The sequence below is a fragment of the Salvelinus alpinus genome, chromosome 11 (genome assembly GCF_045679555.1).
Source record: "Salvelinus alpinus chromosome 11, SLU_Salpinus.1, whole genome shotgun sequence".
Taxonomy (NCBI): Eukaryota; Metazoa; Chordata; class Actinopteri; order Salmoniformes; family Salmonidae; genus Salvelinus; species Salvelinus alpinus.
The window spans coordinates 10121776-10143035 of NC_092096.1; the positions used below are offsets into that span (position 1 = coordinate 10121776).

Genomic DNA, 21260 nt, shown 5'->3' on the forward strand with positions numbered 1-21260 from the left:
TTGGCATGGGAAACATGTGTTAACATTGCCAAAGCAAGTGAGGTAGATATTATACAAAAGTGAAATAAACAATACAAATTAACAGTCTCTCTCTCTCTCTCTCTCTCTCTCTCTCTCTCTCTCTCTCTCTCTCTCTCTCTCTCTCTCTCTCTCTCTCTCTCTCTCATTTGTTTACTGATGCTTCTAGTCTGTCTCTCCTCTGATGCACGCAACGCTACAGCCTTTTTCCATATTAGAGAGGAGAAGACAAGATGTGAACTGTGTCCCACATGGCACCCTATTCCCAAAACAATGCACTACTTTTGACCAGGGCTCATGTCTAAAGTAGTGCACTACGTAGGGAATAGGGTGCAATCTGGAAGGCAGCCATGGTCTCGGAGGAAGGTGTGACTTCTGACACTGCATGTCTGTTGCATGCCGTAGATTTCTCTGAGACAGAGATAGAGTCCCAAATGCAAATCTATTCCCTACAGACAGAGTCTGAGTCCCAAATGGAACTCTTTTCCCTACAGTGGCTGCTTTCCAAATGGAACTCTATTCCCTACAGACAGAGTCTGAGTCCCAAATGGAACTCTATTCCCTACAGGCAGAGGCTGAGTTCCAAATGGAACTCTATTCCCTTCATAATGCACTTCAATTGACTCGGGCCCTAACATAACAGGAGGTTGGTAATAGCAGGAGCAGAGTAAGTGTGTAATGGTATTAAATACATCAAAGACATGGTTTCCATGGTGTTTGATACCATTCCATTTACTCTGTTCCAGCCATTATTGTGAGCCGTCCTCCCCTCAGCGGCCTCCACTGTGCCCTACGGACCCTGGTCAAATATAGTGCACTATATAGGGAATAGGGTGCCAGCTGACAGAAGGTGAAATACTGGAGGTGTACGACTCATTAAGAACTGGTTAAGTAACAATGTAATAACTCTATATACTACAGACTAGAATGTAATAACTCTCAGATACTACAGACTAGAATGTAATAACTCTCATATACTACAGACTAGAATGTAATAACTCTATATACTACAGACTAGAATGTAATAACTCTCAGATACTACAGACTAGAATGTAATAACTCTATATACTACAGACTAGAATGTAATAACTCTCATATACTACAGACTAGAATGTAATAACTCTATATACTACAGACTAGAACGTAATAACTCTCATATACTACAGACTAGAATGTAATAACTCTATATACTACAGACTAGAACGTAATAACTCTCATATACTACAGACTAGAATGTAATAACTCTATATACTACAGACTAGAACGTAATAACTCTCATATACCACACACTAGAATGTAATAACTCTATATACCACACACTAGAATGTAATAACTCTATATACCACACACTAGAATGTAATAACTCTATATACTACACACTAGAATGTAATAACTCTATATACCACACACTAGAATGTAATAACTCTATATACCACACACTAGAATGTAATAACTCTATATACTACACACTAGAATGTAATAACTCTATATACCACAGACTAGAATGTAATAACTCTATATACCACAGACTAGAATGTAATAACTCACACATACTGTACCACACACTAGAATGTAATAACTCACACATACTGTACCACACACTAGAATGTAATAACTCACACATACTGTACCACACACTAGAATGTAATAACTCTATATACCACACACTAGAATGTAATAACTCTCAGATACCACAGACTAGAATGTAATAACTCTCAGATACTACAGGCTAGAATGTAATAACTCACACATACTGTACCACACACTAGAATGTAATAACTCACACATACTGTACCACACACTAGAATGTAATAACTCACACATACTGTACCACACACTAGAATGTAATAACTCTATATACCACACACTAGAATGTAATAACTCTATATACCACACACTAGAATGTAATAACTCTATATACCACACACTAGAATGTAATAACTCTCAGATACTACAGACTAGAATGTAATAACTCTCAGATACCACAGACTAGAATGTAATAACTCTCAGATACTACAGGCTAGAATGTAATAACTCTCAGATACTACAGGCTAGAATGTAATAACTCTCAGATACTACAGACTAGAATGTAATAACTCTCAGATACTACAGACTAGAATGTAATAACTCTCAGATACCACAGACTAGAATGTAATAACTCTCAGATACTACAGGCTAGAATGTAATAACTCTCAGATACTACAGACTAGAATGTAATAACTCTCAGATACTACAGACTAGAATGTAATAACTCTCAGATACTACAGACTAGAATGTAATAACTCTCTGATACCACACACTAGAATGTAATAACTCTCAGATACTACAGACTAGAATGTAATAACTCTATATACCACACACTAGAATGTAATAACTCTCAGATACCACAGACTAGAATGTAATAACTCTCAGATACTACAGACTAGAATGTAATAACTCTCATATACTACAGACTAGAATGTAATAACTCTCAGATACTACAGACTAGAATGTAATAACTCTATATACCACAGACTAGAATGTAATAACTCTCATATACTACAGACTAAAACGTAATAACTCTCAGATACTACAGGCTAGAATGTAATAACTCTCAGATACTACAGACTAGAATGTAATAACTTTCAGATACTACAGACTAGAATGTAATAACTCTCATACACTACAGACTAGAATGTAATAACTCTCAGATACTACAGACTAGAATGTAATAACGCTCATATACTACAGACTAGAATGTAATAACTCTCAGATACTACAGACTAGAATGTAATAACTCTCAGATACTACAGACTAGAATGTAATAACTCTCAGATACTACAGATTAGAATGTAATAACTCTCAGATACTACAGACTAGAATGTAATAACTCTCATATACTACAGATTAGAATGTAATAACTCTCAGATACTACAGACTAGAATGTAATAACTCTCAGATACCACAGACTAGAATGTAATAACTATATACTACAGACTAGAATGTAATAACTCTCATATACTACAGACTAGAATGTAATAACTCTCAGATACTACAGACTAGAATGTAATAACTATATACTACAGACTAGAATGTAATAACTCTCTGATACTACAGACTAGAATGTAATAACTCTCAGATACTACAGACTAGAATGTAATAACTCTCAGATACTACAGACTAGAATGTAATAACTCTCAGATACTACAGACTAGAATGTAATAACTCTCAGATACTACAGGTCTAGAATGTAATAACTCAATTTCTTGATTTGGTGTCAGTTATTCACCGATAACACAAATCCATCAAAGAACAGAGTGTTCTGGTTCTGCTGTAATCGGTCTTGTAAAGTGACAGAGGGTTCTGGTTCTGCTGTAATAGGTCTTGGAAAGTGACTTCAAGATAAACCAACCGGCGTGATGAAAATACAGCCACGGTGAATGAAGACAAACGTACCAAAATGTTAAAAAATCCATTTGAATGAATATCCCACAGCCAAAGCAGCTCTACATGTGTTTTAATGGCAAGTTACACTGTTGATCCACTACCATCTGAGATGCTGTCTACACTATACATGTGTTTAAATGGCAAGTTACACCGTTGATCCACTACCATCTGAGATGCTGTCTACACTCTACACGCAGCCAGTCAGTCAACGCATTACTTTCTCAAAGGCACACCAGCCAATGCATCCATGTGCTTGAGTGAGCATGTTGCTATGCTGTGGTAGGGTAGGCCTAACTAGCAGTGATGGAGGGAGGCTGGACTTGGAGCCAACGGTAACCCAGAGCTGTACCAATGCCCCCAGGCTCCAGCATCTCTTCTCTCTGACTAGAAACAGTCCGTATGCGCCTGCCGGTCTCTCCCCTCCTCAGAGCTGATAGCTGGGGTACTGAGAAAAAGACAGCATGGTGGATCGTAAGCTATGTCCAAAATTCCACCCTATTCCCTGTATAGTGCACTACTTTGGACCAGAGCACCCGTATCTGATCATCTACTCTTCATGCAATGACTAATGACTGATGTGCATTAAGACACAGAGCAGCTCTAGGTTGGAAGGAGAAACGGCAGCAGCCTCCCAAAACAGCCATATGTCATCGAAGCTCTGTTACGTTGTTAGTGTCTGTAGAACGAGGTGGACGGATGGTACGTGTGAGCAGAAGGCTGAACAACACAGGCTGTGTTTATACTGTAGTAGTCTCATCTCTTTCCATCTGCCTCAGGAACCATCACGTCTCACCAGAGGGGAGTGCTGTGGGCCGCGGGGGGCGCAAGTCTGATTGAAACGGATGTTTGATTTGTTTTGAAGGTCATAGTAAGTAGAGCAGGGACCTTTCAGTCATAGAGCAAGACATGTCTGTTTATCTGTTGAGAGTAGTATTCATCTAGCCTGGTTCCCAGATCTGTTTGTGCTGTCTTGCCAACTCCTACTGTATATGGATACTGTCATGGTGACATAGATCATATAGGAGCTGGCAAGACAGCACAAACATATCTGGAACCAGGCTAGTAATCTGCAGTGTCCCACAAGCGCCCACTGGGCTGGCACTGTAAGTCTGTTGAGCACTTCTTCCGGCCCCTGTGGAGCTCTTGACCAGGCTGCTGGTGGCTCACTATAACCTCGTCCCAAATGGCACCCTACTTCCTATACACTGCACTACGTTTGACCAGAGCCTTATGGAGCCATTTGGGACGTCACCCATCCCTCTTCCTCCCCGCTGGTCGTCTTGTTTGGTAACCAATCCCTCTTCCTCCCCGCAGGTCGTCTTGCTTGGTAACCCATCCCTCTTCCTCCCTGCGGGTCGTCTTGCTTGGTAACCCATCCCTCTTCCTTCCCGCGGGTCGTCTTGCTTGGTAACCCATCCCTCTTCCTCCCCGCTGGTCGTCTTGCTTGGTAACCCATCCCTCTTCCTCCCCGCTGGTCGTCTTGCTTGGTAACCCATCCCTCTTCCTCCCCGCTGGTCGTCTTGCTTGGTAACCCATCCCTCTTCCTCCCCGCTGGTCGTCTTGCTTGGTAACCCATCCCTCTTCCTCCCCGCAATCTATAATTAGGAGTCCTGTTATGAGATGATCCTTACCCCTTAACCAGGTCATAGGCATTGTGAGGTAACTTGAGAAGCATACAACCAGGCCACAGGCATTGTGACGTAACTTGAGAAGCATACAACCAGGCCACAGGCATTGTGAGGTAACTTGAGAAGCATATAACCAGGCCACAGGCATTGTGAGGTAACTTGAGAAGCATACAACCAGGCCACAGGCATTGTGAGGTAACTTGAGAAGCATATTACCAGGCCACAGGCATTGTGAGGTAACTTGAGAAGCATACAACCAGGCCACAGGCATTGTGAGGTAACTTGAGAAGCATACAACCAGGCCACAGGCATTGTGAGGTAACTTCAGAAGCATACAACCAGGCCACAGGCATTGTGAGGTAACTTGAGAAGCTTACAACCAGGCCACAGGCATTGTGAGGTAACTTGAGAAGCATACAACCAGGCCACAGGCATTGTGAGGTAACTTCAGAATCATACAACCAGGCCACAGGCATTGTGAGGTAACTTGAGAAGCATATAACCAGGCCACAGGCATTGTGACGTAACTTAATATGCCACAGGCATTGTGACGTAACTTGAGAAGCATACAACCAGGCCACAGGCATTGTGAGGTAACTTGAGAAGCTTACAACCAGGCCACAGGCATTGTGAGGTAACTTGAGAAGCATACAACCAGGCCACAGACATTGTGAGGTAACTTGAGAAGCATACAACCAGGCCACAGGCATTGTGAGGTAACTTGAGAAGCATACAACCAGGCCACAGGCATTGTGAGGTAACTTGAGAAGCATACAACCAGGCCACAGGCATTGTGAGGTAACTTGAGAATCATACAACCAGGCCACAGGCATTGTGAGGTAACTTGAGAAGCACTGGGTGTTTAAATAAGAGCCTGGGGATCTTGAGTGACTAAAGAGACTTCCATATTGATCACAGCTCTTTATGTTGCCTGAGTGGAAGGAACCAACTTTCATCAATATCATACGACAACAACTGCTCTTAGTCCTATAGTAATAAAGTCATATGAGCCGAAGCTGGAGTCTTATATCTCCCTCGCTAACTTTAAGCATCAGCTGTCAGAGCAGCTTACCGAGCATTGCACCTGTACATAGCCCATCTGTAAATAGCCCACCCAACTACCTCATCCTCATATTGTTTTGTTTGCTCCTTAGCACCCCTGTATCTCTACTTGCACCTTCATCTTCTGTACATCTACCATTCCAGTGTTTAAATTCTCAATTGTAATTATTTCGCCACAATGGCCTATTTATTTCCTTACCTCCCTAATCTTACTATTCTTTCTATTGTGTTATTGACTGTACGCTTGTTTATTCCATGTGTAACTCTGTGTTGTTGTTTGTGTCGCACTGCTTTGCCTTATCTTTGCCAGGTTGCAGTTGTAAATGAGAACTTGTTCTCAACTGGCCCACATGGTTAAATAAAGGTGAAATATATATATATATATATACAGTATATACTACTAATACCTGGACTAAGTCATGTAGTGACTACACAGATAGAAGATCAACTTGGTGTCTCCCGGATGAGGGAAGGAAGTTGCATTCATTCACAACTGACAGGTCATCAGAGCATGAAAATACCTGAAGCCGTTGTCCATCCAAACCTCCTGCAGTCCAGTGAGTTGATACAGACTGGAGGCTGTTTCTGATTGGCTAAGGCTTTACACTCGTCACTACTGGGTCTGTTTCTGATTGGCTAAGGCTTTACACTAGTCACTACTGGGTCTGTTTCTGATTGGCTAAGGCTTTACACTCGTCACTACTGGGTCTGTTTCTGATTGGCTAAGGCTTTACACTCGTCACTACTGGGTCTGTTTCTGATTGGCTAAGGCTTTACACTAGTCACTACTGGGACTGTTTCTGATTGGCTAAGGCTTTACACTCGTCACTACTGGGTCTGTTTCTGATTGGCTAAGGCTTTACACTAGTCACTACTGGGTCTGTTTCTGATTGGCTAAGGCTTTACACTCGTCACTACTGGGTCTGTTTCTGATTGGCTAAGGCTTTACACTCGTCACTACTGGGTCTGTTTCTGATTGGCTAAGGCTTTACACTAGTCACTACTGGGACTGTTTCTGATTGGCTAAGGCTTTACTCTAGTCACTACTGGGTCTGTTTCTGATTGGCTAAGGCTTTACACTAGTCACTACTGAGTCTGTTTCTGATTGGCTAAGGCTTTACACTAGTCACTACTGGGTCTGTTTCTGATTGGCTAAGGCTTTACACCAGTCACTACTGGGTCTGTTTCAGATTGGCTAAGGCTTTACACTAGTCACTACTGGGTCTGTTTCTGATTGGCTAAGGCTTTACACTAGTCACTACTGGGTCTGTTTCTGATTGGCTAAGGCTTTTCACTAGTCACTACTGGGTCTGTTTCTGATTGGCTAAGGCTTTACACTAGTCACTACTGGGTCTGTTTCTGATTGGCTAAGGCTTTACACTAGTCACTACTGGGTCTGTTTCTGATTGGCTAAGGCTTTGCACTAGTCACTACTGGGTATGTTTCTGATTGGCTAAGGCTTTACACTAGTCACTACTGTGTAAAGACAGACAGACAGACAGACAGACAGACAGACAGACAGACAGACAGACAGACAGACAGACAGACAGACAGACAGACAGACAGACAGACAGACAGACAGACAGCTCACGTGGCCCAGCCATGGCCTTAACAATGCACCACAGTCCCCATGATACATTCCTGCTGGTTCAGTTCACAGCAGGAGCAGCAGTACTTCAGCCATACGCATAAACAAATGACTCTTCATTTCACTTGTATTCAAACATAATGTTTGTATTATTACAGCCAATAGTGGATATACACTCCCATGGTCTTGTGAAGGCTAGTGTGTAAACTCATGCTGCCTATCTTTTTATTTCCTGGTTGCTTCAGGCTCTCTGTCGCTCTGCTGTTGATTTGCATGAAAGCAAAACTGCCATATCTGGGCCTCTTATTTATTTATTTATTTATTTCACCTTTATTTAACCAGGTTAGGCCAGTTGAGAACAAGTTCTCATTTACAACTGCGACCTGGCCAAGATAAAGCAAAGCAGTGCGACAAAAACAACAACACAGAGTTACACATAAACAAACGTACAGTCAATAACCCAATAGAAAAATATATGTACAGTGTTTAAATGTAGAAGAGTAGGGAGGTAAGGCAATAAATAGGCCATAGAGGCGAAAATAATTACAATTTAGCATTAATACTGGAGCGATAGATGTGCAGATGATGATGTGCAAGTAGAGATACTGGGGTGCAAAGAGCAAGAGGATAAGTAATAATATGGGGATGAGGTAGTTGGGTGTGCTATTTACAGATTGGCTGTATTCAGATAGAGTGATCGGTAAACTGCTCAGACAGCTGATGCCTAAAGTTAGTGAGGGAGATATAAGACTCCAGCTTCAGTGATTTTTGCAATTCGTTCCAGTCATTGGCAGCAGAGAACTGGAAGGAAAGGCGGCCAAAGGAAGTGTTGGCTTTGGGGATGACCAGTGCAATATACCTGCTGGAGCACGTGCTACGGGTGGGTGTTGCTATGGTGACCAGTGAGCTGAGATAAGGCGGGGCTTTACCTAGCAAAGACTTATAGATGACCTGGAGCCAGTGGGTTTGGCGACGGATATGTAGCGAGGGCCAGCCAACGAGTGCATACAAGTCGCAGTGGTGGGTCATATCTGGGGCTTTGGTGACAAAACGGATGGCACTGTGATAGACTACATCCAGTTTGCTGAGTAGAGTGTTGGAGGCTATTTTGTAAATGACATCGCCGAAGTCAAGGATCGGTAGGATAGTCAGTTTGACGAGGATATGTTTGGCAGTATGAGTGAAGGAGGCTTTGTTATGAAATAGGAAGTCGATTCTAGATTTAATTTTGGATTGGAGATGCTTAATGTGAGTCTGGAAGGAGAGTTTACAGTCTAACACCTAGGTATTTATAGTTGTCCACATATTCTAGGTCAGAAGCGTCCAGAGTAGTGATGCTAGTCGGGCGGGAGGGTGCGGGCAGCAATCGGTTGAAGAGCATGCACTTAGTTTTACTAGTCTGACTCAGAGGGACAACATGCTAGTGTGTATGGAAGGATCTCACTGCTTTTATTTTTAATTTCAGAGATGTGTGTGTGTGTGTGTGTGTGTGTGTGTGTGTGTGTGTGTGTGTGTGTGTGTGTGTGTGTGTGTGTGTGTGCGTGCGTGCGTGCGTGCGTGCGTGCGTGCGTGCGTGCGTGCGTGCGCGTTCACTCCTGAATCCTGACTCCTGTATGGTCAGGCCTGAGACTGGGGGAGTAGACGTTGAAGGAGCTAAACCCTCTAGTGGTCAGTACATTCGTCCATTCCACCAAGCTTCAATACATAGTTCACTTCACTTGGGGAATATTGCAATAGTTTGCAGCCTTTTTATTTATTTTATTTTATTTCACCTTTATTTATTTTACTTTTTTGCAGCCTGCCAGACATCCTCCATGCCGTATTTTCAAGGTAGGTTACTAAACTAACACAGCACTAATTCAGTACTAATAATGCAGATTCGTAAACGGTTTGCACTTAAATTGCACTCGAGCTCAACTCAAATCAGAGTTTATTTGTCACGTGCACCACAGGATACAACAGGAGTAAACAGCACAGTGAAATGCTTGCTGGTCAGCTCTTCCTTAACAATGCAATTATACTAGATCACCAAAAATAAATGCAAACCTGAATAAGAAAGTACTCGAGAATAGAAGACAGGTCCGTATCAGTACCAACCAATAGAAGACAGGTCCGTATCAGTAACAACCAATGACAGACAGGTCAGTATCAGTACCAACCAATGACAGACAGGTCAGTATCAGTACCAACCAATGACAGACAGGTCAGTATCAGTACCAACCAATGACAGACAGGTCAGTATCAGTACCAACCAATGACAGACAGGTCAGTATCAGTACCAACCAATGAGAAGACAGGTCCGTATCAGTACCAACCAATGACAGACAGGTCAGTATCAGTACCAACCAATGACAGACAGGTCAGTATCAGTACCAACCAATGACAGACAGGTCAGTATCAGTACCAACCAATGACAGACAGGTCAGTATCAGTACCAACCAATAGAAGACAGGTCAGTATCAGTACCAACCAATGACAGACAGGTCAGTATCCGTACCAACCAATGACAGACAGGTCAGTATCAGTACCAACCAATGACAGACAGGTCAGTATCAGTACCAACCAATGGAAGGGATCGTTGTAGTCCTGTGAGAACGAATAACACAACGGTTTAGTAAAGTTGATGAACTAAATGTGTAAATCCAAAATGTCATGAATGTGTAACAGATGAAACACAGTTGTACCCCTTTGCAGTCAGAAACAGCTGCAACTCAAACAGTAATGAGAGAGTCTGCGTACTAAAAGCTCACTGTTCAAATAATGTACAATAGGGATTTCAGTTGCTGCTGTCTAAAGAGAACGCATGTTGAAGTCCCATAGTGTGTTTCCTGGAGGTCTCACTATGGGCTTGTGTATGTTAGACACATACTGGTTCAGCGGGGCACCAACGTGGGGCACCAAAGTGCGGTAGAGTAGCATATGTGGATTGGGCTATACAGACTATTCTGACGTGCAAACCGATGTTTAATTTCAGAATTAGAAAAGATTGTGGTTAGGGGGGGGGGGGGTCAAGTGTTTGGTTAAGGTTTAGGGTTATGGTAAAGTTCTGTTTTAGGTTTTGGATAGTTGCAAGTCAGAAAGGTCCTTATAGCTCTTCCTATCACGTTGTACTAATTAACGGGGTGGTTGGGTTTGGGTTAGTGATCACCAAGTGGCCAAGAGGACTTCCCTGATGTAGGCTGTCTGTCGGTTCCCGCTGGAACATAGACTGGTGGTGCGTCGCCAGCTTAGCAACGGAACCAACCACATCTCACGCTCATTAGTGAGAGAGAGAGAGAGAGAGAGAGAGAGAGGTGGATGAGTGCAAGGACGATAGATAAGGAGAAGGCGACACCCAAACTTGTTGACCGACTTTGTATTTACTGTGTATGTGAGAGAGAATGATGCCGCTCCTGCTGCATCTAACGTTCGAATGTTGCTGGTGTTGAAAGGAAAAAACACGGAGTTTTTTTGTTGTTGTATTGCTCTACAGTAGCCTAGCGTGGGATATTTTTTTTTGTATCTATAGGTTCGTGTTTTTGGGTTACATTTCCAAGCGATGGTGGCAGCAGAAGCAACATTTCAGCTGGTGTTTATGGAAGACTTCCCAGTTTTGCAGAGTTGCACGTTGCGAATGCAAGACTCGGTGTAGCTGATTGGAGTAGCGAAATTGGTGATCACACCGCCGAGTGGGAGGAGGGGAGATTCTGAAGTGGGTTTTTCTGTGTGTGACTCTCCAGCGGCCATGTTATCCAAGAAGCCGTACGCTGCCGTCTACCCAACTGGTAAGGAACAACAATATGGAGCCGAACGGGCTAAACAATACGGTTAAACTCACTTTGATCGCCGGCGGAATATTGTTGATGGATTTTATGCTTTTTTGTCGGGTCCTTTGTAACATGTTTATTACACGTTTACGCCGAGTCTTGCTTCGGGTTTCCCTGGTCTGTTGACGAGGGGGTAGCCTTTGCTAAAATAGTGTATCCCTGCTCTATGTTTTGAGCAGTTAATGGCGATACATTCGGGGATTTGTTTTTCCTTCTCTAAAGCCTGAAGTGTGCTGTTTGAAAAACCAAAGTCAAATGCTGGTGTGTTATTTATCCCATATGACAGTATGTGTGTCAGAGAGAACACGGGTTTATTTCTGCAAGCACGACGGAATCATATGCCCACTGGTTTCTGTGACTGGTTGGCTGTGTTGTTTTTTACGATCTCTGTATGCTACACGACTATGGGGCGCAAACGGATCTACAACCAGGGTAGCCTACATTCTGGCGGTCATCATCTGTTGTTCCAAGCACAAATAATGTGGAATTAGGCTTCCTGTTTGCCGAAGCCATTGTCGCAAAGAAGGATTTACACCTAAAATGACCCCCCAAATGCCTGCTTAAATGACTATCCTTAAAAGGGATTAAGGCAGAGTCCATAGCCTACTTTATAGCCTAATAACTCTGAGGTGGCCTATGTGGGTCAATAGGCCCATTCAGATTAACCTCATTTCGTGTGTCATTTTGTACGACCTGCAGGCAAAGGGGGTGAGATCTGCCAGCTACAGTCTTCCCCCGGAATCGGAGTCGGGGGTCCCCGGGTCGGAGCAGCGACAGACCCGCCATCGCCCGTCACACTACCACCCCTCAGGAATATCAAGTCGCTCACGGTACGTAGCCTACGGAGCCCTGCTTGCTTGTGGGTTGACTGTGGACTAAACATCGGGTCATTCTGCCTATTGCAATGGATATAGTAGTTTCATTTAAACAGTGCATCGCTTACCTAAAGGCTATAGAGACCGTAGACGGGCTCCAGTAAAAACATGTTTTGTTGCGAGCTGTTGCAGTTGTCGCGAACAGGGAGGGTGGTCGTTACATGGTTGTTACAGTGTAGCGCCGCTGTTTGGTTTAGATTCGCCGCTGTTCGGTTTAGATTCGCCGCTGTTTGATTTAGGTTCAGCTAAACGAAATGCCACCATGTAACAAGTTGTCCTGCCACACTGTCACTTGAGGTGTTACATTATAGGGCATAGCACGTGTAGGGTACAGCAGGCGATACATAGATATCAAGCTATATAGTGTAATCCTAGATAACACGTACACTAGTAGCCTATGTCACGTGTGCTTATTGTGCTATTTATGACAGTGGAAGGGGTACACGGTATTCGTTCTTTACGGTGCTGTAACTTTTAAGATGATCGTAGCAGGCGGCATAGGCTAGGCTAGATGTCAAGCTTGGAGCTATAACGTTAGTTAGCCTACTCAGTAATACAGTTGCAGCTTCTACACCTGCATTGCTTGCTGTTGGGGGTTTTAGGCTGGGTTTCTGTACAGCACTTCGAGATATTAGCTGATGTACGAAGGGCTATATAAAATAAACTTGATTTGATTTGAACGGTATTAGACACCATATTTTATTAGACACCATATTAGACACCCAGACACCATATTTAGGATTTTTGTTGTTGTTGTGCATGTCTACAGCGTTGTTGAGTTGACAGTTAGTTAAGATGTTAGTATGTTTGTCAGACTGGTATAAAATGCGAGGCCACACGATAAGAGTCTTGTCTCGAAGCCATGGCCAGTGTATTGTGTGTTGTTGTGTGTGGGGGGGGGGGGGGGTTCGCGGTAACGAACCCGTCCTTCCTGCTCGGGTTGGAACGCACATGGATTCGGAAATAGACGGTTGAGATTTAATATGAGTTTGCATGCTGTCGAAAAAGATACCGTTTTATTTATTGTTACGATAGTCACGTTGACAAAGATACTCAGGTAGCAGAGGCTATATGTCTTGGGAGGTTGACACAACTCTTACTGTTGTACAGTGTAGCTACTGTAGCCAACTGACTTAGCCTACTTGCTGTCTGCACATGATTTCAGACAGGTATGTCTTTATTTTATCAATCGAGACTATAAGGGCCATATGTTGGGGGGATGTGTAAACATGATATTGTAATGTTTTAACACTGGTGGATAGTTAGTCCAGCAGGATCTATAAGCGTGTCCTGAAGTAATGGAGGATTTGGACTCTAGCTAGATGAAGGAGGAGCCTCTATTGCTTTATTTAGCCCTTCCTTCAAATAGCTATAAATATAGAGTCAGCCAGAAGGACTAGCTCAGCAGCTCAGCAGCTTTCTCCTGACAGAGGATTTTATTGGGCCTTGTGTTTTATCTTCAACTATGATTTACGGAAAATAAAAACCTGTCCAGGAAGTTCAAATCAAATGAGGAAGATTTCTATTGGTCCGTCCTGAAATAGCCCCAGGGACAATGTTGTTAAGTTGTAAATAAACCACAGACATATTTCTCACCAGTCTCTGTGCTGAGAGGAACAGACATATTTCTCACCAGTCTCTGTGCTGAGAGGAACAGACATATTTCTCACCAGTCTCTGTGCTGTGAGGAACAGACATATTTCTCACCAGTCTCTGTGCTGAGAGGAACAGACATATTTCTCACCAGTCTCTGTGCTGAGAGGAACAGACATATTTCTCACCTGTCTCTGTGCTGAGAGGAACAGACATATTTCTCACCTGTCTCTGTGCTGAGAGGAACAGACATATTTCTCACCAGTCTCTGTGCTGAGAGGAACAGACATATTTCTCACCAGTCTCTGTGCTGAGAGGAACAGACATATTTCTCACCAGTCTCTGTGCTGAGAGGAACAGACATATTTCTCACCAGTCTCTGTGCTGAGAGGAACAGACATATTTCTCACCAGTCTCTGTGCTGAGAGGAACAGACATATTTCTCACCAGTCTCTGTGCTGAGAGGAACAGACATATTTCTCACCAGTCTCTGTGCTGAGAGGAACAGACATATTTCTCACCAGTCTCTGTGCTGAGAGGAACAGACATATTTCTCACCAGTCTCTGTGCTGAGAGGAACAGACATATTTCTCACCTGTCTCTGTGCTGTGAGGAACATACATATTTCTCACCAGTCTCTGTGCTGTGAGGAACAGACATATTTCTCACCTGTCTCTGTGCTGTGAGGAACAGACATATTTCTCACCAGTCTCTGTGCTGAGAGGAACAGACATATTTCTCACCAGTCTCTGTGCTGAGAGGAACATACATATTTCTCACCAGTCTCTGTGCTGAGAGGAACAGACATATTTCTCACCTGTCTCTGTGCTGTGAGGAACAGACATATTTCTCACCTGTCTCTGTGAGGAACAGACATATTTCTCACCTGTCTCTGTGAGGAACAGACATATTTCTCACCAGTCTCTGTGCTGAGGACAGGTATAATCAATGGTCATGTGTGTAACTCCACTGTTCTCTGAGTACTGATACTATTCAATCAGGTTATCTGTTCATTATCAGGTTCAGACAGTGTTACGTGTAATAACAATGTTCTATCATAAATTCACCATGTCGCTCTCTGATTTACTCAATTATTTACCTCTAGTCATAAAGTCCATAGATTTGAACATAGATTTGACGACTCTGCAAAACTAACTTTCACTTGGGGGAGGGGGGGGGGGGGGGGGGGGATTGGTGCCTTTCCCAATACAATTGTGAGACAATATAGTCTATCAATCAGTAGTCTAATAAAGAATTATGCAACTTAATGCAGCTACGCTGGTGCTTGGAATCATGTTACAGTAGCTACGCTCTCTGTCAGGCCTGTCCTTTGTTCAAGTAGTCCTGGTGTCCATTCAAGCCAGCAGCATACCACCCTGCATACCACTGCTGGCTTGCTTCTGAAGCTAAGCAGGGTTGGTCCTGGTCAGTCCCTGGATGGGAGACCAGGTGCTGCTGGAAGTGGTGTTGGAGGGCCAGTAGGAGGCACTCTTTCCTCTGGTCTAAACAAAGATCCCAATGCCCCAGGGCAGTGATTGGGGACACTGCTCTGTGTAGGGTGCCGTCTTTCGGATGGGACGTTAAACGGGTGTCCTGACTCTCTGAGGTCATTAAAGATCCCATGGCACTTATCGTAAGAGTAGGGGTGTTAACCCCGGTGTCCTGGCTAAATTCCCAATCTGGCCCTCTACCATCACGGTCACCTAATAATCCCCAGTTTACAATTGGCTCATTCATCCCCCTCCTCTCCCCTGTAACTATTCCCCAGGTTGTTGCTGCAAATGAGAACGTGTTCTCAGTCAACTTACCTGGTAAAATAACGGTAAAATAAAAAATAAAAGTAGCTACGCTCCCTGTCAGGCCTGTCCTTTGTTCAAGTAGTCCTGGTGTCCATTCAAGTAGCTACGCTCCCTGTCAGGTCTGTCCTTTGTTCAAGTAGTCCTGGTGTCCATTCAAGTAGCTACGCTCCCTGTCAGGCCTGTCCTTTGTTCAAGTAGTCCTGTTGTCCATTCAAGTAGCTACGCTCCCTGTCAGGCCTGTCCTTTGTTCAAGTAGTCCTGTTGTCCATTCAAGTAGCTACGCTCCCTGTCAGGCCTGTCCTTTGTTCAAGTTGTCCTGGTGTCCATTCAAGTAGCTACGCTCCCTGTCAGGTCTGTCCTTTGTTCAAGTTATCCTGGTGTCCATTCAAGTTGCTACGCTCCCTGTCAGGCCTGTCGTTTGTTCAAGTTGTCCTGGTGTCCATTCAAGTAGCTACGCTCCCTGTCAGGCCTGTCCTTTGTTCAAGTTGTCCTGTTGTCCATTCAAGTAGCTACGCTCCCTGTCAGGCCTGTCCTTTGTTCAAGTAGTCCTGTTGTCCATTCAAGTAGCTACGCTCCCTGTCAGGCCTGTGCTTTGTTCAAGTAGTCCTGGGGTCCATTCAAGTAGCTACGCTCCCTGTCAGGCCTGTCGTTTGTTCAAGTAGTCCTGGGGTCCATTCAAGTAGCTACGCTCCCTGTCAGGCCTGTCGTTTGTTCAAGTAGTCCTGGGGTCCATTCAAGTAGCTACACTCCCTGTCAGGCCTGTCGTTTGTTCAAGTAGTCCTGGGGTCCATTCAAGTAGCTACACTCCCTGTCAGGCCTGTCGTTTGTTCAAGTAGTCCTGGGGTCCATTCAAGTAGCTACGCTCCCTGTCAGGCCTGTCCTTTGTTCAAGTAGTCCTGGGGTCCATTCAAGTAGCTACGCTCCCTGTCAGGCCTGTCGTTTGTTCAAGTAGTCCTGGGGTCCATTCCAGGCAGGTCACTGGCAGTAACAGTTGCTCCATGTGTTACAGACAGTCATTGTTCTCCAGAGAGGAGGAGGACAGAGACACAATAAGGTCACATGTTCAGGTGTTATTAGTGGTAGAATTGGCCCATCTAATGCTGTCAAGGTCGCTAGCTCTCTGTCCACTCAGTTCCTGACTGTTTTGTTTCTTCTCCTGTTTGTCCTGACCTGAACTAACCTCATTAGTGTTGACACAAACACATCTGTTCTGGAACCAGAACCTCTGCAATACAGAGCGGTGGTGAAGACATCTGTTCTGGAACCAGAACCTCTGCAATACAGAGAGGTGGTGAAGACATCTGTACTGGTACCAGAACCTCTGCAATACAGAGCGGTGGTGAAGACATCTGTTCTGGAACCAGAACCTCTGCAATACAGAGAGGTGGTGAAGACATCTGTTCTGGTACCAGAACCTCTGCAATACAGAGAGGTGGTGAAGACATCTGTTCTGGAACCAGAACCTCTGCAATACAGAGAGGTGGTGAAGACATCTGTACTGGTACCAGAACCTCTGCAATACAGAGAGGTGGTGAAGACATCTGTTCTGGTACCAGAACCTCTGCAATACAGAGAGGTGGTGAAGACATCTGTTCTGGAACCAGAACCTCTACAATACAGAGAGGTGGTGAAGACATCTGTTCTGGAACCAGAACCTCTACAATACAGAGAGGTGGTGAAGACATCTGTACTGGTACCAGAACCTCTGCAATACAGAGAGGTGGTGAAGCAAAGCCTCTTAGTGGAACACAACGCTGGGAGCAGAACACAGCTCTCCTCCCAAACGGACCCCTATTCCCTCTGTAGTGCCCTACCTGTGACCAAAGCCCATCAGCTCTATATGAGAATAGGGAGCTATGTGAGACGTATTGGCAGTCAGAGATAATCACTCTCTTAGTTGGGACACTGGGGGGTGGGTAGGGGTGTGATAAATGACTGTGGTACCCCCGGCCGTCTGCAGAGAGCTGGGTCTTGTTCATCACGCCCCAAACGGACTGAAACAGGGAGGGACTGACTTCTGCTACGGTGTGCTCTACTGAACACGTGTTGTGTGTGTCGTCTGGGCTACAGACCAGTGGTATCCTGTAATCTGCAGCTGTCGTCCTTTCTACCGTCTCCTTGACCTGCCCCCCCCCCCCAACCCCCCCCCCCTCACCTGTCCACATCATGTCCCTGTTATCCAACCAAGACACAGGACAAGTACTTAAAAAGACAGCATTTAGAACAGCTATTGAGACACACACACACACACACACACACACACACACACACACACACACACACACACACACACACACACACACACACACACACACACACACACACACACACACACACACACACACAGTAGATTGTCTCAGAGGCAACAATACACGGCTGATCATTTCACAGACACACTAGTTGAACATGATGTGACTGTGTGTAGATAAATATTTTAGAAAGTGTTGTATAAGTATGGTGGAATAACTGTAGTTGACATGGTGGAATAACTTTAGTTAACATGGTGGAATAACTCTAGTTAACATGGTGGAATAACTGTAGTTGACATGGTGGAATAACTGTAGTTGACATGGTGGAATAACTGTAGTTGACATGGTGGAATAACTCTAGTTGACATGGTGGAATAACTCTAGTTGACATGGTGGAATAACTCTAGTTGACATGGTGGAATAACTCTAGTTGACATGGTGGAATAACTCTAGTTGACATGGTGGAATAACTCTAGTTGACATGGTGGAATAACTCTAGTTGACATGGTGGAATAACTCTAGTTGACATGGTGGAATAACTCTAGTTGACATGGTGGAATAACTAGTTGACATGGTGGAATAACTCTAGTTGACATGGTGGAATAACTCTAGTTGACATGGTGGAATAACTCTAGTTGACATGGTGGAATAACTAGCTGACATGGTGGAATAACTCTAGTTGACATGGTGGAATAACTCTAGTTGACATGGTGGAATAACTCTAGTTGACCTGGTGGAATAACTAGTTGACATGGTGGAATAACTCTAGTTGACATGGTGGAATAACTCTAGTTGACATGGTGGAATAACTGTAGTTGACATGGTGGAATAACTCTAGTTGACATGGTGGAATAACTCTAGTTGACATGGTGGAATAACTCTAGTTGACATGGTGGAATAACTCTAGTTGACATGGTGCAATATCTAGTTGACATGGTGGAATAACTAGCTGACATGGTGGAATAACTCTAGTTGACATGGTGGAATAACTCTAGTTGACATGGTGGAATAACTCTAGTTGACATGGTGGAATAACTCTAGTTGACCTGGTGGAATAACTAGTTGACATGGTGGAATAACTCTAGTTGACATGGTGGAATAACTCTAGTTGACATGGTGGAATAACTGTAGTTGACATGGTGGAATAACTCTAGTTGACATGGTGGAATAACTAGTTGACATGGTGGAATAACTCTAGTTGACATGGTGCAATATCTAGTTGACATGGTGGAATAACTAGCTGACATGGTGGAATAACTCTAGTTGACATGGTGGAATAACTCTAGTTGACATGGTGGAATAACTCTAGTTGACATGGTGGAATAACTCTAGTTGACCTGGTGGAATAACTAGTTGACATGGTGGAATAACTCTAGTTGACATGGTGGAATAACTCTAGTTGACATGGTGGAATAACTGTAGTTGACATGGTGGAATAACTCTAGTTGACATGGTGGAATAACTAGTTGACATGGTGGAATAACTCTAGTTGACATGGTGTAATAACTCTAGTTGACATGGTGTAATAACTTTAGTTGACATAGTGTAATAACTAGTTGACATGGTGGAATAACTCTAGTTGACATGGTGGAATAACTCTAGTTGATGTGGTGGAATAACTCTAGTTGACATGGTGAAATAACTCTAGTTGACATGGTGGAATAACTAGTTGACATGGTGGAATAACTTTAGTTGACGTGGTGGAATAACTCTAGTTGACATGGTGGAATAACTTTAGTTGACGTGGTGGAATAACTCTAGTTGACATGGTGGAATAACTCTAGTTGACATGGTGGAATAACTAGTTGACATGGTGGAATAACTAGTTGACATGGTGAAAGCATTTATAGCTCCCCCACCCTCAGTCCTGTTCTGTAGTACAGAGACCAGCTGAGACCCACCTCTCAGTCCTGTTCTGTAGTACAGAGACCAGCTGAGACCCACCTCTCAGTCCTGTTCTGTAGTACAGAGACCAGCTGAGACCCACCTCTCAGTCCTGTTCTGTAGTACAGAGACCAGCTGAGACCATACAGACATCAGGAACAGGTTGACATGCTGAACATTTCAGAAGGGGTCTGGTTAATGACCTTGCTGCTTTTAAAAGACACACAATGGAAGCCTGTGCCTTTACATCAAGGACATGCTGGGACTGACTGTCCCCTTAACCCAGAGGACTAGTACCAGCTCTGTCCTGTCTGTGTTCCAGGGCAAGGAGACTGACTGTCCCCTTAACCCAGAGGACGAGTACCAGCTCTGTCCTGTCTATGTTCCAGAGCAAGGAGACTGACTGTCCCCTAAACCCAGAGGACTGGTACCAGCTCTGTCCTGTCTATGTTGAAGGACAAGTGTCAGAGTTAGAGAGAGACAGACAGATGTACAACAAGCCGATGTGTTTCTTTAAAAGTCATTCCCTGTCACAGAGTGTATTGGTATCATAGCTACAGTGCAGTTAGTAGGAGCTAGCGGGCTGTTTGTGTTACACCGTCCTCTCTCTATCCAGGGATCTGCCATCTGGGCCGAATAACAAGCAAATCCACCAGGGTCTGTTGAAGGAAAGACAAGCAGCAGAACCCTTGTTTACCCCTCATAATACAACAACACCACTAGGAGACCCGTCTGTTACTGTCCTCTGATACGTTGTGACCCGTCTGTTACTGTCCTCTGATACGTTCTGACCCGTCTGTTACTGTCCTCTGATATGTTGTGACCCGTCTCTGCTACTGTCCTCTGATACGTTGTGACCCGTCTGTTACTGTCCTCTGATACGTTGTGATGAATTATCACACAGTGACCACTAGGAGACCAGTCTCTGTTACTGTCCTTTGATACGTTGTGACCAGTCTCTGTTACTGTCCTCTGATACGTTGTGATGAATTATCACACAGTGACCACTAGGAGACCAGTCTCTGTTACTGTCCTTTGATACGTTGTGATGAATTATCACACAGTGACCACTAGGAGACCAGTCTCTGGTACTGTCCTCTGATACGTTGTGACCAGTCTCTGTTACTGTCCTCTGATACGTTGTGATGAATTATCACACAGTGACCTCTAGGAGACCAGTCTCTGTTACTGTCCTCTGATACGTGGTGACCAGTCTCTGTTACTGTCCTCTGATACGCTGTGATGAATTATCACACAGTGACCACTAGGAGACCAGTCTCTGTTACTGTCCTTTGATACGTTGTGATGAATTATCACACAGTGACCACTAGG

At 44.0% G+C, this 21260-nt stretch overlaps 1 protein-coding gene across 1 annotated transcript in view; it reads left to right on the top strand.

The window, feature by feature from the left end:
* The first annotated feature begins 11041 nt into the window (after positions 1–11041).
* dyrk2 (dual-specificity tyrosine-(Y)-phosphorylation regulated kinase 2) overlaps positions 11042–21260 on the top strand; it is a 28577-nt gene continuing 18358 nt past the window's right edge. Inside the window, exons 1-2 of the mRNA XM_071331708.1 lie at positions 11042–11486; positions 12228–12358. Of these exons, the coding sequence (XP_071187809.1) occupies positions 11447–11486; positions 12228–12358 (171 nt within the window). The 5' untranslated portion in view covers positions 11042–11446. The remainder of the gene's footprint in view (positions 11487–12227; positions 12359–21260) is intronic.